The sequence below is a fragment of the Artemia sp. Qi Xiang Cuo genome, chromosome 5, assembly GCF_049724085.1.
Source record: "Artemia sp. Qi Xiang Cuo chromosome 5, ASM4972408v1, whole genome shotgun sequence".
NCBI lineage: Eukaryota > Metazoa > Arthropoda > Branchiopoda > Anostraca > Artemiidae > Artemia > Artemia sp. Qi Xiang Cuo.
The window spans coordinates 29,761,783-29,779,011 of NC_142798.1; the positions used below are offsets into that span (position 1 = coordinate 29,761,783).

Genomic DNA, 17,229 nt, shown 5'->3' on the forward strand with positions numbered 1-17,229 from the left:
TTGGAAAGTGTTAAAAAAAAGTGGTTTTTGTTTGTTTTTCAATTTATGACACAATTTTATTTATGCTACTTATAGAAATAATTTCAAAGTTTTTAGCTCTTCTACTTGAGAACTATGTTCGACTACAATTTAAACTTTAGGTAAATTTAAATAGTCAGTAACAACGTTCGATCAACCTCTGTGCCATTAAGTAAATTAATAAAAATATTTTTGCCAAAAATTTGGACTAGATGGGAATAAATGTAGAAATATGGGAGGGATGGACAAGCAAGAACTAAGAAGAACAAGAGAAAATAAATTACTAAGATTTCGAAAAATGACTTTTTTTGCATTAGCAAGTAAATCACCTTAGAGAAGCTTAGCCGAAAAAGAGTTAGTATCCATGGGTATCGACAGCTAGGAGAGAAAGCAAGGACAGGGGGTATTTTATTCCTTCCCTAATACCAATAATCCCCATTTTTCCATACGTGAAAATGTGACACTTTTATATAGTACTTTCTGATAAGAAGCATGATACTTTTCTAGAAAATCGAGCTTTCGGTTAAACCAGTTCTCCTTGTGGAACTTTTATTTATTTGGCCTTGTCCCTCTTCCTATATCAGCTAGCATCTAACTCTTAGTAGGTACAGACAGTATCGTCCACTTGGCGGGTTTTCCATTTCAATAGCTTACCACTTTTACCGTAGATTAATATAGAGGGGTCGCCCCATTTCTCGCCACCTGGTGTAAGTCTCGGAACGCCACGTGTATCGCACAGTTCCACCCCACTTGGGACGGTTGCTAAAACGCTTGGCATGGTTCAGCTATACTTGGCACGCGCCACCTGGTGTACATGATTTCCAAAAGTACGTAACCCCTCGATTATATGACGTTTAAATCCAAAACAGTGACTCTTTAAAAAAAAAATCTTAATCAAAAGTTGTAGTCGCTAATATTTTCATTTCATTTTAATGCATTTTCATTTCAAGTATTGAGATTCTTTGTCAAGATTCATTTTCTGAGGTAGCCTACCCATTCTACATAACCTGGTGTATATTTAGGACTGCCACCTGTTTCGCCACACCTAGCCCACTTTAACCACACTCAGGCACACCTCAGCCACGAGCACCTCCTTGCACCAAGAATGGCACGCACCACATGATACACACAATTTTGGAAGTGGTTATCCCCTTACATTTTGTAAGAGAGAGAAAGAAAAGGATAAAAGGCATCCAATAAAAAAAATCTTTCAACAGTTGAAAACCAAATAAGATAGTAGAAAACAGAATGTTGAATTGATAGTTTAGTTAGTTAGATTTATTTAGTTAGTTAGTTAGTTAGTTAGAGTTAGTCTCTCAGCTTTGTAGTTAATTAGTTAGTTTAATTAGTTAGTTAGTTAGTTAGAATGTCGGTTAGTTAGTTTAAGGGGATCCGCTGTATATCTAAGTTTTGAAAAAAAAGAAGACAATCCACAATATAGCTTTTGTATGACATAGAGTTAGTTTTCCACTTTTCGAAATTTTGTTTTCAGGTAAACCCTCGTATTAAATTAAAATTTATAGCCCAAAATAGTATGAAAGGTTTTCAACTGTTTCTAGATATATATCACGATTTAGTATAACACATAATGTCCTCATTCAGGAGGACATATACTAAAATTGGAACGATACAGAGAAGATTAGCATGGCCCCTGCGCAAGGATGACACGCAAAATCATGAAGCGTTCCACATTTTTTACTACTTTGTTTTACTTTTCAGTTTCTTTTTAGTCTACAAAGACTGTAAAAAAATCGAAATGTATTCGATGTCGAAATTCAGTTTAAATTCTTACTCTAGATTTTGGAGCCAATGCTCAGTGTGGCGATTCCGCCCATACAGCGGCGTCAATTCACGAAAATTAAGGGAGGGAGTGAAGCAAAATGTATTTTTCAAAATCTAGGTGGTTCAATTTGTCGTTTTTTTTACATTTTTCAAAGACATACAACAAAAGGCATTTTTAAATATTGCAAAAATAGGAATTTTTCAAAATCTAAGGGGGAGGCCAAAAAATTTGGGGGGGGGAATCTAGGGGGAAAACTCCTCCTCCCCAATTGAGTTACTGCACCAATAACAGTTGCAATATTCTAGTTTTATTATATTGCTTCAGTGCATATTTTATAAAAAAAAATTGCTAAATCTTTCGTCGTAATGTAAATATGACTATAAAAAAATAAATAATGAAAAAGGTGAGTCTCTTTAACAAGAAGGAATAACAAAATACAGGACAATGCAGAAAAAGATATAGCAAAAACCAGTGGTGGCGCTTTGGACTGATTTTTGTCAGGAGATACTTTACATCATTGGACAATTAAAAAGCTGTTGTTAATTATTATACTTGATATCACACAACGCAAGAAAGTTAAATAAACACAGCAGAATACACAAAAGAAACACAAAGGAAAAAAAAAGACCAAAATATCTGCACGATCCTGATATCAACAAGTCCACTTTTTCACTAAAATTGTTTCTGAAGCCCCTGTTCTAAATGGGCTATTTAGAAAATTTGAACCACTTGACCCTGGCGCTGGACGGATCGCAACCACTCTGATAAAAATTACCATTTCTGAATTTTGGTGCAATAATCAATGGGGCTGTAAGGGTACAAAGGGCAGTTAGCTGTCCTTCAATCGATTTATCCTTCAAAAACAGCTAAATAGCTTTTATTTTGTGATGGAATGCCCTCCCCCTCAAAGTTCTACAATCATCCATTTTATATGATGATGTCAGCAAGAAAAGTACATGAGGCCGAACGTTCTTTGCTAAGTAAATGTAAACAACCCCTCTTTCGGGGCTGTATTAAGATAACATTGACGACTGCCATCTGGAACTACTAGAGTTTTGAACTTATTCAAATCCTTTTATCCTCATAAGCGCTTGGGAACTGAGTGAAATACATTTTTTTTGCTTTGTTTTAATGGAATTCTTCTTACATCAATATGGTTTTTATAACATCATAAGTATAAGAAGGGCTTTTCCAGATTTTCCTAGAAAATGATAGTTTGGGGTGTTTTACTTTTGGGCCACCGCCAAAATGTACAGTGTTTTCACATTCAAATAATCTTTTTCCATTAACAATGTTTATTACATAAACAATTGTGATTGATAACAATTTTTTTTTTATCACATCAATTACATAAGATATGTAAATCTGCACGATCCTGATATCAACAAGTCCACTTTTTCACTAAAATTGTTTCTGAAGCCCCTGTTCTAAATGGGCTATTTAGAAAATTTGAACCACTTGACCCTGGCGCTGGACGGATCGCAACCACTCTGATAAAAATTACCATTTCTGAATTTTGGTGCAATAATCAATGGGGCTGTAAGGGTACAAAGGGCAGTTAGCTGTCCTTCAATCGATTTATCCTTCAAAAACAGCTAAATAGCTTTTATTTTGTGATGGAATGCCCTCCCCCTCAAAGTTCTACAATCATCCATTTTATATGATGATGTCAGCAAGAAAAGTACATGAGGCCGAACGTTCTTTGCTAAGTAAATGTAAACAACCCCTCTTTCGGGGCTGTATTAAGATAACATTGACGAGTGCCATCTGGAACTACTAGAGTTTTGAACTTATTCAAATCCTTTTATCCTCATAAGCGCTTGGGAACTGAGTGAAATACATTTTTTTTTGCTTTGTTTTAATGGAATTCTTCTTACATCAATATGGTTTTTATAACATCATAAGTATAAGAAGGGCTTTTCCAGATTTTCCTAGAAAATGATAGTTTGGGGTGTTTTACTTTTGGGCCACCGCCAAAATGTACAGTGTTTTCACATTCAAATAATCTTTTTCCATTAACAATGTTTATTACATAAACAATTGTGATTGATAACAATTTTTTTTTATCACATCAATTACATAAGATATGTAAATCTGCACGATCCTGATATCAACAAGCCCACTTTTTCACTAAAATTGTTTCTGAAGCCCCTGTTCTAAATGGGCTATTTAGAAAATTTGAACCACTTGACCCTGGCGCTGGACGGATCGCAACCACTCTGATTAAAATTACCATTTCTGAATTTTGGTGCAATAATCAATGGGGCTGTAAGGGTACAAAGGGCAGTTAGCTGTCCTTCAATCGATTTATCCTTCAAAAACAGCTAAATAGCTTTTATTTTGTGATGGAATGCCCTCCCCCTCAAAGTTCTACAATCATCCATTTTATATGATGATGTCAGAAAGAAAAGTACGTGTGGCCGAATGTTCTTTGCTATGTAAATGTAAACAACCCCTCTTTCGGGACTGTATTAAGATAACACTAGTAGAGATGACCCTAAAGCTCGTGTCCCTCACCCCTGCTGCCACCTACAACTTTTTTTAACACCAAATTTGTGCATAGCCTCCCTAGGGAGAACACGTGGTTAATGGGGTCAATGACCTAAATTTTCAAAGGTGTCGAGGTTGTTGATGTTGTAAGTGCACGCTCTCAGCGAATGTCAAGGTCGATGTTGTTGTTGTTGTAAGTGCATGCTCGAGGCGAATGTTATGCCGTCCAGGAATTTGGAACACCTGTACTGTCGACCTCAATTCCCCTATCGTGAATCAATAATTCCCCTTAGAAGCAACAAATTAATTCCCCTTTCTTGACAGATCAATCAACCAATGACATCATCTGTCAGACTAAAAATTTTCGCCTAGAAATGATTCTCCAGGAATAGATCCAAGTCATTAATGTCTTTGCCTCGGAAACAACTCTACTGGTCGAACTCCAAAAGATATTAATAACCAAACGCCATGGAAACAATTCTCCAAGAAACATCTTAGTGATGAATTGTTTTAGCATGGGAATCAGGTCTCTTAGTAATTTGAAATGCGTCAGCGCAGAGATGCCAAAAACAAAAGAAACACACTGATATTACGTTTAGGGATTATTTGGGCGAAACCGTTTTAGACATGTTATGGAATTATTTCGGCGAAACAGTTAGAGACAGTTTAAAAGATGATTTAAAATATAATTTTAAAAGAGGATTTGAGTGTGAAACTCTGTGGTTGCTATAATACACAAGTTCCATTTGAACAGTGTTATGTGGTCCCCTACCACAACCCCTAAGGGTTCCGATCCCCCCCCCCCATCCCAAAGGAAGCCACCCGTCCTCAAAGGTCCCCCGGGCTCCCAAAGGGCCCCCGGCACCCCAAAGGCTCCTGAGCCTCCATTTTAATAATTTTTTAAGGCTTTATTATATCTTTTCAGAACAAATTATTATTTTAGGGAATTATTTCGGCGAAACAGTTAGAGACATTTTAAAAGATGATTTAAAAGATGATTTTAGAAGAGAATTTGAGGGTAAAACTCTGTGGTCCTCATAATACACAAGTTGTATTTTAACAGTGTCGTGAGGTCCTCTACCCCAACCCCAAAGGTTTCTCATACCCCACTCCAACCCCGAAGGAAGCCCCCCGGTCCCCAAAGGTCCACCGGGCTCCCAAAAGACCACCAGGCTCCCAAAGGACCCCCCGGACCCCCAAAGGCCCTCCACCGGTCCCCAAAGGTCCACCGGGCTCCCAAAGGACCAATCGGCCCACAAGTGCCCCCAGACCCCCAAAGGCCCTTCCCAGACCCCCAAAGGCCCTCCCCGGGCCCCCCAAAGGCCCTCCCCGGGTCCTCCAAAGGCCCTCCCCAGTCCCCAAAGGTCCACTGAGCTCCCAAAGGGCCACCCGGTCCTAAAGGGCCCCCCAGACCCCCAAAGGACCCCCGGTGCCCCAAAGGCCCCTGAGCCACCATTTTTTAATACTTTTTTATGGCTTTATTATATCTTTTCAGAACAAGTTATTTTCTTAATGTCCATCCTAAACCCATTTGACAAGTTGAAGTACCCATCCTTTTCACCCACAACTTTACTATACTGATTTTTGAATGCTCCAACACCAAGCAATACTTTTCAATCGCATTTCAGGACAAGTTCTTTTCTTAATATCCCTCCTAAACCCATTTTACAAATTGAAGTACCCATCCTTTACACCCACAACTTTACTTTACAGCTTTTTGAATGCTCCAACACCAAGCAATACTTTTCAAAGGGCATTTCAGAGCAACTTCTTTTCATAATGTTCCCTTCTAAACCAATTTTACAGGTTGAAGTACTCATCCTTTTCACCCTCAACTTTACTTTACAGCTTTTTGAATGCCCAACACCAAGCAATACTTTTCAAAAGGCATTTCAGAACAAGTTCTTTTCTTAGTGACCGTCCTAAACCCATTTTACAAATTGAAGTACCCATCCTTTTCACCCACAACTTAGTTATAGGTTTGAAGAGTTTGAAGTTTTACCTTAGAGACTTAGCTTAGAGTTTTAGTTTGGTTAAGAGTTTTAGTTTGGTTTAGTTTTAGTTAAAAGTTTAGAGGTTTTTTTTTAGCTTAGACTCTTAGCTTAGAGTTTTTTTTAGAGTTGTAGTTTAGTTTAGTTTTAGTTAATAGTTTAGAGTTTTTAGCTTAAAGTCTTAGCTTAAATTTTTAGTTTGGTTTATTTATAGTTTAGTTTATTTTTATTTAATATTTTATAGTTTTTATATTCGAGTCTTAGCTTAAATTTTTAGTTTGGTTTAGTTTTAGTTAAAAGTTTAGAGTTTTTTTTAGCTTAGAGTCTTAGCTTAGAGTTTTTGTTAGATTTCTAGTTTAGTTTAGTTTTAGTTAATAGTTTAGAGTTTTTAGATTAGAGTCTTAGCTTAGAGTTTTATTCAGAGTTCTAGTTTAGTTTAGTTTATTTACAGTTCAGAATTTAGAGTTTTAGCTTAGAGTCATAGCTTATAATTTTACTTAGAGTTTTAGTTTTGTTTAGTTTTAGTTAAAAGTTTAGAGTTTTAGCTTAGAGTCTCAGCTTAGAGTTTTTGTTAGAGTTGAAGTTTAGTTTAATTTTAGTTATGAATTTGATGTTTTACCTCTGAGTTTCAGTTAGAGTTCTAGTTTAGTTTACTTTTAGTTAAGAATTTAGAGTTTTTAGCTTAGAGTCTTAGCTTAAAGTTTTAGTTTGGTTTAGTTTTAGTTAATAGTTTAGAGTTTTTTTTAGCTTAGAGTCTTAGCTTAGAGTTTTTGTTAGAGTTCTAGTTTAGTTGCGTTTTAGTTAAGAGTTTAGAGTTTTTAGCTCAGAGTCTTAGCTTAGAGTTTTATTCAGAGTTCTAGTTTAGTTTAGTTTAGTTACAGTTCAGAATTTAGAGTTTTAGCTTAGAGTCATAGCTTATAATTTTACTGTAAGTTGTATTTTGTTTAGATTTCAGTTTAGAGTTTCGATTTTTAGATTAGGGTCTTAGATCATAGTCTTTGTTAGAGTTCTATTTTATTTTATTTTTATTTAATAGTTTATATTTTTTCATTTTATTATTTTATTAGATTTTTATTTAGATTTGAGTTTTACTTAAGAGTTTAGAGTTTTAGCTTAGAGTTTTTGTTAGAGTTCTAGTTTATTTTAGTTTTAGTTAAGAATTTAGAGTTTTTAGCTTAGAGTCTTAGCTTAGAGTTTATGTTGAAGTTCTAGTATAGTTTAGTTTTAGTTTAGAGTTTTAGCTTAGAGTCTTATCTTAGAGTTTTTGTTAGAATTGAAGTTTAGTTTAGTTTTAGTTAAGAGTTTAGAGTTTTTTTTTGTTAGAGTTCTAGTTTAGTTTAATTTTAGTTAAGAGTTCTATTTTTTACCATTTAGTTTCAGTTATAGTTATAGTTTAGTTTAGTTTTAGTTATGAGTTTAGATTTTATCATAGAGTCTTAGCTTAGAGTTTTACTTAGAGTTCTAGTTTAGTTTAGTTTTAGTTACAGTTCAGAATTTAGAGTTTTAGCTTAGAGTCATAGCTTAGAGTTTTACTTAAAGCTATAGTTTGCTTAAGGTTTAGTTAAGAGTTTAGAGTTTTTAGCTTAGAGTTTTTATTGAAGTTCTAGTTTAGTTTAGTTTTAGTTAATATTTTAGTGTTTTAGCTTAAAGTCTTAGCTTAGAGTTTTAGTTAAAGTTGAAGTTTAGTTTAATTTTAGTTGAGAATTTGACGTTTTAACATTGAGTTTCAGTTAGAGTTCTAGTCTAGTTTACTTTTAGTTTAGAGTTTAGAGTTTTTAGCATAGAGTCTTAGCTTAGAGTTTTAGTTAGAGTTCTATTTTAGTTTAGTTTTAGTTAAGAGTTTAGAATTTTAGCTTAGAGTCTTAGCTTAGAGTTTTTGTTAGAGTTCTAGTTTAGTTTACATATAGTTAAGAGTTTGGAGTTTTACCTTAGAGACTTAGCATACAGTTTTAGTTTAGTTTTAGTTAAGAGTTTAGAGTTTTTTAGCTTAGAGTTTTAGCTTAGAGTTTTTGTTAGAGTTCTTGTTTAGTTTAGTTTTAGTTAAGAGTTTGGTGTTTTACACTCGTGTATTAGCTTATAGTTTTATTTAGAGTTATAGTTTATATTAGTTTTAGTTAAGAGTTTAGAGTTTTTACCTTAGAGTCTTAGCTTAGAGTTTTTGTTAGAGTTCTAGTTTATTTTAGTTTTAGTTAAGAGCTTAGAGTTTTTAGCTTAGAGTGTTAGCTTAGAGTTTTTGCTGAAGTTTTAGTTTATTTTAGTTTTAGTAAATAGTTTAGTTTTTCAGATTAGAGTATTATCTTATATTTTTTGTTAGAGTTGAATTGTAGTTTAGTAATAGCTAGGACTTTAGAGTTTTGGCTTAGAGTATTAGCTTAGAGTCTTTGTTAGAGTTTTAGTGAAGTTTATTTTTAGTTAATAATTTTGAGTTTTAACTTAGAGACTTATCATAGAGTTCTAGTCTAGTTTAGTTTTAATTAAGAGTTTGGAGGTTTTATCTAAGAGTCTTAACTTAGAGTTTTTGTTAGAGTTTTAGTTTAGTTTAGTTAAGAGTTTGGTATTTTACATTTGAGTCATAGATTAGACATTTAGTTAGAGTTCTAGTTTAGTTTAGTTTTAGTTATGAATTTAGAATTTTAGCCTAGAGTCTTAGCTTAGAATTTTTGATAGAGTTCTAGTTTACTTTAGTTTTAGTTAAGAGTTTAGAGTTTTTAGCCTAGAGTCTTAGCATAGTTTTTGTCGAAGTTCTAGTTTAGTTTTGTTATAGTTAAGAGTTTAGAGTTTTAGCTTAGAGTCTTAGCTTAGAGTTTTTGTTAAAGTTGAAGTTTAGTTGAGTAATAGTTAAGATTTTAGAGTTTTAGAATATAGTATTAGATTATATTTTTAGTTTAATTTATTTTTATTTAAGATTTTAGAGTTTTTTATCATAGAGTCTTAGCTTAGAGTTTTTGTTATATTTCTATTTTATTTTATTTTTTTTTAATATTTTATATTTTTTATATTAGATTCTTATATTATATTTTTAGTTTATTTTAATTTTAGTTAATATTTTAGAGTTTTACAATAGACTCTTATCTTAGGGTTTTTTTTTAGAGTTATAGTTTAGTTTAGTTTTAGTTAATAGTTTAGAGCTTTTAGCTTAGAGTCTTAGTTTAGTGTTTTTTTGTTGCAGTTGTAGTTTAGTTTAGAGTTTTAGCTTATACTTGGAGTTTTAATTAGAGTTCTATTTTAGTTTTATTTAAGATTTTAGAGTTTTATCTTAGAGTCTTATCTTAGAGTTTTTGTTAGAGTTCTAGTTTAGTTTTTGTTAAGAGTTTAGAGTTTTAGCTTAGAGTCTTGGCTTAGATTTTTTGTTAGAGTCCTAGTTAAGTTTAGTTATAGTTAAGAGTTTGGAGTTTTACCTTAGAGACTTAGCTTAGAGTTTTAGTTACATTTAGTTTTACTTAAGAGTATAGAATTTTAGCTTAGAGTCTCAGCATAGAGTTTTTGTTAGAGTTCTAGTATAGTTTAGTTTTAGTTATGAGTTTAGTGTTTTTAGCTTAGAGTCTTAGTTTAGAGTTTTTGTTGAAGTTCTAGTTTAGTTTAGTTTTAATTTAGAGTTTTGGCTTAGACTTAGAGTTTCTATTAGAGTTTTAGTTTGGTTTAGTTTTAGTTAATAGTTTAGAGTTTTTAGCTTAGAGTCTTAGCTTAGTTTTATTTAGAGTTTTAGTTTAGTTTAGTTTTAATTAAGAGTTTAGAGTTTTACCATAGAGTCTTAACATAGAGTTTTAGTCAGAGTTAAAGTACAGTCTAGTTGTAGTAAAGAATTTTTATTTTTAGCTTAGAGTCGTAGATTATAGTTTTACTTTAAGTTATAGTTTGGTTAAGATTTAGTTAAGAGTTTCGAGTTTTAGATGAGTTTTAGCTTACAGTTTTTGTTAGAGTTCTAGTTTAGTTTTTAGTTTTACTTAAGAGTTTAGAGTTTTACCTTAGAGTCTTAGCTTAGAGTTTTTGTTAGAGTTCTAGTTTAGTTTAATTTTAGTTAAGAATTTGATGTTTCACCTTTGGGTTTCAGTTATAGTTCTAGTTTAGTTTATTTTTAGTTAAGAGTTTAGTGATTTACCTTAGAGTCCTAGCATAGAGTTTTAGTTAGAGTTCTAGTTTGGTTTACTTTTAGTTAATAGTTTTGACTGATAGCTTAGAATCTTAGCTTAGATTTTTTGGTAGAGTTCTAGATTAGTTTAATTTTATTTAAGAGTTTTAGGTTTTACATTAGAGTTTTAGTTAGAGTTCTAGTTCAGTTTACTTTTAGTTAAGAGTTTATTGTTTTACCTTAGAGTCTTAGCTTATAGCTCTATTTAGAGGTCTCTTTTAGTATTGTTTTAGTTAAGAGTTTAGAAATTTAGCTTAGAGTCTTAGCTAAGAGTTTTTGTTAGAGTTCTAGTTTATTATAGTTTTATTTAATATTTTAGATTTTTTTGCTTAGAGTCCTGTGCTTAGAGTTTTTGTTGAAGTTCTAGTTTAGTTTAGGTTTAGTTAATAGTTTAGAGTTTTAGCTTAGAGTCTTAGCTTAGAGTTTTTGTTGGAGTTCTAGTTTAGTTTAGATGTAGTTAATCGTCTGGAGTTTTTCCTTCGAGACTTACCTTAGAGTTTTAGTGTAGTTTAGTTTTAGTTAAGAGTTTAGAGTTGTAGCTTAGAGTCTTAGCTTAGAGTTATAGTTAGAGTTGAAGTTTAGTTTAGTTATAGTTAAGAGTTTAGAGTTTTTAGCTTAGAGTCGTAGTTTAGAGTTTTTGTCATAGAAATACCATAGAAATACCAAAACCATAGGTTAGATTAGGTTAGGTTAGGTTAGAGGTTAGGTTTCTCCACGTTTAAGTTAGGTTAGATTAGGTTAGCTTATCATGAGCGCTCATGGTAAGCTAACCTAATCTAACCTAACATAAACGTGGAGAAACCTAACCTCTAACGGAACCTAATCTAACCTATGGTTTTGGTATTTCTATGCAATATTGTATAATTTTGTGGTTATACTAGTTTAGACTAAACTTCAACTCTAACTAAATCTCTAAGATAAGACTATAGACTAAACCTCTAAGCTATAACTCTTAACTAAAAATAAAATAAAAAATAAATCTAAATAAAACTATAATATAATACTATAAGCTATAAATATAAAATCATAAATATAAATAAAATAAACGAAACTTCAACCCTAACTAAAACTCTAATCTAAGACTTTAAGGTAAAACTCAAAACTCTTAACTAAAACAAAACTAAACTAGAACTCTAGCTAAAACTCTAAGCTAAGACTCTAAGCTAAAACTATGAACTCTTAACTAAAACTAAACTAAACTAGGGCTTCAACAAAAACCCTAAGCTAAGACTCTAAGCTAAAAACTCTAAACTCTTAACTAAAACTAAGCTAAACTAGAACTCTAACAAAAACTCTAAGCTAAGACTATAAGCTAAAACTCTAAACTCTTAACTAAAACTAAACTAAACTAGAGCTTCAACAAAAACTCTAAGCTAAGACTCTAAGCTAAAAACTCTAAACTCTTTACTATAAATAAACTAAACTAGAACTCTAACTAAAACTCTAAGCTAAGACTCTAAGCTAAAAACTATAAAATCTTAACTAAAACTAAGCTAAACTAGAACTCTAAAAAAAACTCTAAGCTAAGACTCTAAGCTAAAAACTCTAAACTCTTAATTAAAACTAAACTAAACTAGAACTCTAACAAAAACTCTAAGCTAAAACTCTAAACTCTTAAGTAAAACTAAAGTCTAACTAAAACTCTAAGCTAAAACTCTAAGGTAAAACTCTATACTCTTAACTAAAACTAAACTAAACTAGAACTCTAACAAAAACTCTAAGCTAAGACTCTAAGCTAAAACTCGAAACTCTTAACTAAAACTTAACCAAACTACAACTGTAAGTAAAAATATAAGCTATGACTCTAAGCTAAAACTCTAAATTCTGAACTGTAACTAAACTAAACTAAACTGGAACTCTGAATAAAACTCTAAGCTAAGACTCTAAGCTACAAACTCTAAACTCTTAACTTAAAAAAACTAAACTAGAACTCTAATAAAAACTCTAAGCTAAGACTCTAAGCAAAAAAAACTCTAAACTTTTAACTAAAACTAAACCAAACTAAAACTTTAAGCTAAGACTCTAAGCTAAAAACTCTAAACTCTTAACTAAAAGTAAATTAAACTAGAACTCTAACTGAAACTCAAAGGTAAAACATCAAATTCATAACTAAAATTAAACTAAACTTCAACTCTAACAAAAACTCTAAGCTAAGACTCTAAGCTAAAACTCTAAAATCTTAACTAAAACTTAACCAAACTACAACTATAAGTAAAATTATAAGCTATGACTCTAAGCTAAAACTCTAAATTCTGAACTGTAACTAAACTAAACTAAACTAGAACTCTGAATAAAACTCTAAGCTACGACTCTAAGATAAAAATTCTAAACTCTTAACTAAAACTAAACTAAACTAGAACTATAACAAAAACTGAAAGAAATTAATATAAGATAAAAAAAACTCTAAAATCTTAAGTAAATATAAACCAAACTTAATCTTTAAGCTAAGTCTATAATCTAAAAAACTCTAATCTCTTAACTAAAACTAAACTAAACTAGAACTAAACGAAAATGAAACTGTAAGATAAGACTCTAAGATAAAAACTCTAAACTATTAACTAAAACTAAACTAAACTAGGACTCTAACAAAAACTCTAAGCTAAGAGTCTAAGCTAAAAAAAACCCTCTAAACTTATAACTAAACTAAACCAAACTAAAACTCTTTACCAAGCTAAGACTCTACGCTAAGTCTCCAAGGTAAAACTTCAAACTCTTACCTATAACTAAGTTTTGGGTGAAAAGAATTGGTACTTCAATTTGTAAAATGGGTTTAGAAGTGAAACTAAGAAAGGAACCTGTTCTAAAATGCATTTGAAAAGTATTGATTTGTGTTGTGCATTCAAAAAGCTGTAAAGTAAAGTTTTGGGTGAAAAGGATGGGTACTTCAACTTGTAAAATGGGTTTAGGATGGAGATTATGAAAAGAACTTGTTCTGAAATGCCCTTTGAAAAGTATTGCTTGGTGTTGGAGCATTCAAAAAGCTGTAAAGTAAAGTTGTGGGTGTAAAGGATGGGTACTTCAATTTGTAAAATGGGTTTAGGAGGGACATTAAGAAAAGGACTTGTTCTGAAATGCCATTGAAAAGTATTGCTTGGTGTTGGAGCATTCAAAAATCAGTATAGTAAAGTTGTGGGTGAAAAGGATGGGTACTTCAACTTTTAAATTGGTTTTAGTAGGTAAATTAATAAAATAACCTGTCCTGTAAATATATAATAACGCAATAAAAAAGTGATAACAAAAGGGGGCGCCGGGGCCTTTGGGGCGCCGGGGTCCGTTGGAGGTCTGGGTGGAATTGTAGGGTCGGGTGGCCCTTTGGTAGCTCTGTGGACCTTTGCGGACTGGGGAGGGCCTTTGGGGGGCCCGGGGAGGGCCTTTGGGGGTCTGGGGAGGGCCTTTGGGGGTCTGGGGAGCACTTGCGGGCCGATTGGTCCTTTGGGAGTCCGGTGGACCTTTGGGGTCCGATGGAGGGCCTTTGGGGGTCCGGGGGGTCCTTTGGGAGCCTGGTGGTCTTTTGGGAGCCCGGTGGAACTTTGGGGACCGGGGGGCTTCCTTCGGGGTTGGGGTGGGGTATGAGGAACCTTTGGGGTTGGGGTAGAGGACCTCACGACACTGTTAAAATACAACTTGTGTATTATAATGACCACAGAGTTTTACCCTCAAATTCTCTTCTAAAATCATCTTTTAAATCATCTTTTAAAATGTCTCTAACTGTTTCGCCGAAATAATTCCCTAAAATAATAATATGTTCTGAAAAGATATAATAAAGCCTTAAAAAAGTATTAAAATGGAGGCTCAGGAGCCTTTGGGGCGCCGGGGGCCCTTTGGGAGCCCGGGGGACCTTTGAGGACCGGTGGCTTCCTTCGGGATGGGGTGGGGGGATCGGAACCCTTTGGGGTTGTGGTAGGGGACCCCATAACACTGTTCAAATGGAACTTGTGTATTATAACGACCACAGAGTTTCACCCTCAAATCCTCTTCTAAAATCATCTTTTAAATCATCTTTTAAAATGTCTCTAACTGTTTCGCCGAAATAATTCCATAACCTATCTAAAACGGTTTCGCCCAAATAATCCCTAAACGTAATTTCAGCGTGTTCCTTTTGTTTTTGGCATCTCTGCGCTGACGCATTTCAAATTACTAAGAAACCTGATTCCCGCGCTAAAACAATTCATCGCTAAGATGTTTCTTGGAGAATTGTTTCCATGGCGTTTGGTTATTAATATCTTTTGGAGTTCGACCAGTAGAGTTGTTTCTGAGGCAAAGACATTAATGACTTGGATCTATTCCTGGAGAATCGTTTCTAGGCGAAAATTTTTAGTCTGACAGATGATGTCATTGGTTGATTGATCTGTCAAGAAAGGGGAATTAATTTGTTGCTTCTATGGGGAATTATTGATTCACGATAGGGGAATTGAGGTCGACAGCACAGGTGTTCCAAATTCCTGGACGGCATAACATTCGCCTCGAGCATGCACTTACAACAACAACAACATCGACCTTGACATTCGCTGAGAGCGTGCACTTACAACATCAACGACACCTTTGAAAATTTAGGTCATTGGCCCCATTAACCACATGTTCTGTCTAGGGAGGCTATGCACATATTTGGTGTTAAAAAAAGTTGTAGGTGGCAACAGGGGTGAGCGACACGAGCTTTAGGGTCATCTCTACTAACACTGACGAGTGCCATTTGGAACTACTTGAGTTTTGAACTTATTCAAATCCTTTTATCCTCCTAGGCGCTTGGTAACTGAGCGAAATACATTTTTTTTGCTTTTTTTTAATGGAATTCTTCTTACATCAATATGGTTTTTATAACATCATAAGTATAAGAAGGGCTCTTCCAGATTTTCCTAGAAAATGATAGTTTGGGGTGTTTTACTTTTGGGCCATCGCCAAAATGTACAGTGTTTTCACTTACAAATAATCTTTTTCATTTAACAATTTTTATTACATAAACAATTGTGATTGATAACAATTTTTTTTATCACATCAATTACATAAGATATGTAAATCTGCGCGATCCTGATATCAACAAGTCCACTTTTTCACTAAAATTGTTTCTGAAGCCCCTGTTCTAAATGGGCTATTTAGAAAATTTGAACCACTTGACCCTGGCGCTGGACGGATCGCAACCACTCTGATTAAAATTACCATTTCTGAATTTTGGTGCAATAATCAATGGGGCTGTAAGGGTACAAAGGGCAGTTAGCTGTCCTTCAATCGTTTCATCTTTCAAAAACAGCTAAATAGCTTTTATTTTGTGATGGAATGCCCTCCCCCTCAAAGTTCTACAATCATCCATTTTATATGATGATGTCAGCAAGAAAAGTTCATGAGGCCGAACGTTCTTTGCTAAGTAAATGTAAACAACCCCTCTTTCGGGGCTGTATTAAGATAACATTGACGACTGCCATCTGGAACTACTAGAGTTTTGAACTTATTCAAATCCTTTTATCCTCATAAGCGCTTGGGAACTGAGTGAAATACATTTTTTTTGCTTTGTTTTAATGGAATTCTTCTTACATCAATATGGTTTTTATAACATCATAAGTATAAGAAGGGCTTTTCCAGATTTTCCTAGAAAATGATAGTTTGGGGTGTTTTACTTTTGGGCCACTGCCAAAATGTACAGTGTTTTCACATTCAAATAATCTTTTTCCATTAACAATGTTTATTACATAAACAATTGTGATTGATAACAATTTTTTTTTTATCACATCAATTACATAAGATATGTAAATCTGCACGATCCTGATATCAACAAGTCCACTTTTTCACTAAAATTGTTTCTGAAGCCCCTGTTCTAAATGGGCTATTTAGAAAATTTGAATCACTTGACCCTGGCGCTGGACGGATCGCAACCACTCTGATTAAAATTACCATTTCTGAATTTTGGTGCAATAATCAATGGGGCTGTAAGGGTACAAAGGGCAGTTAGCTGTCCTTCAATCGATTTATCCTTCAAAAACAGCTAAATAGCTTTTATTTTGTGATGGAATGCCCTCCCCCTCAAAGTTCTACAATAATCCATTTTATATGATGATGTCAGCAAGAAAAGTACGTGAGGCCGAATGTTCTTTGCAATGTAAATGTAAACAACCCCTCTTTCGGGGCTGTATTAAGATAACACTGACGAGTGCCATTTGGAACTACTTGAGTTTTGAACTTATTCAAATCCTTTTATCCTCCTAGGCGCTTGGGAACTGAGTGAAATACATTTTTTTTGCTTTGTTTTAATGGAATTCTTCTTACATCAATATGGTTTTTATAACATCATAAGTATAAGAAGGGCTTTTCCAGATTTTCCTAGAAAATGATAGTTTGGGGTGTTTTACTTTTGGGCCACCGCCAAAATGTACAGTGTTTTCACATTCAAATAATCTTTTTCCATTAACAATGTTTATTACATAAACAATTGTGATAGATACCAATGGTTTTTTTTTATCACATCATAAACATAAGAAAGGGCATTTTAGATTTTCCTTTTAACCTTAAAAGTGATAGTTTAGTGTGCTTTTCTATTCGACCACGACAAAAACCTAAATTCTTTTAACTTTCGAATAACCTTTTTCAGTTAACAACAAAACGCTGTTGCCTGATTTCCGTGTGGATGAAGAATGGTTTGATATGAAGTTACGTGAGTTTGTGCATCGTTACAACTATACTCTTAATCCTGAAGGCATCTACCAAGCCGTCCGTTATATGTACACATATTGGCCTGATCCAAGCAACACAACGAAAGTCAGAGAACAATACATCGATGTACGTATTTTACACTAAAAGTATTGAAACAAATATGTAACGTATTGAAACAT

At 33.4% G+C, this 17,229-nt stretch overlaps 1 protein-coding gene and 1 non-coding gene across 2 annotated transcripts in view; both read left to right on the forward strand.

Moving 5' to 3' along the window:
• The window catches only part of Gli (carboxyl ester lipase-like protein Gli), a 154,166-nt gene that overhangs the window by 109,115 nt on the left and 27,822 nt on the right, over positions 1-17,229 (forward strand). Inside the window, exon 7 of the mRNA XM_089089480.1 lies at positions 16,989-17,176. Within this exon, the coding sequence (XP_088945606.1) occupies positions 16,989-17,176 (188 nt within the window). The remainder of the gene's footprint in view (positions 1-16,988; positions 17,177-17,229) is intronic.
• Positions 1,609-1,714, forward strand: LOC148952016 (U6 spliceosomal RNA). The gene has a single exon (XR_016141832.1). It is a non-coding gene; the product is annotated as a U6 spliceosomal RNA (small nuclear RNA).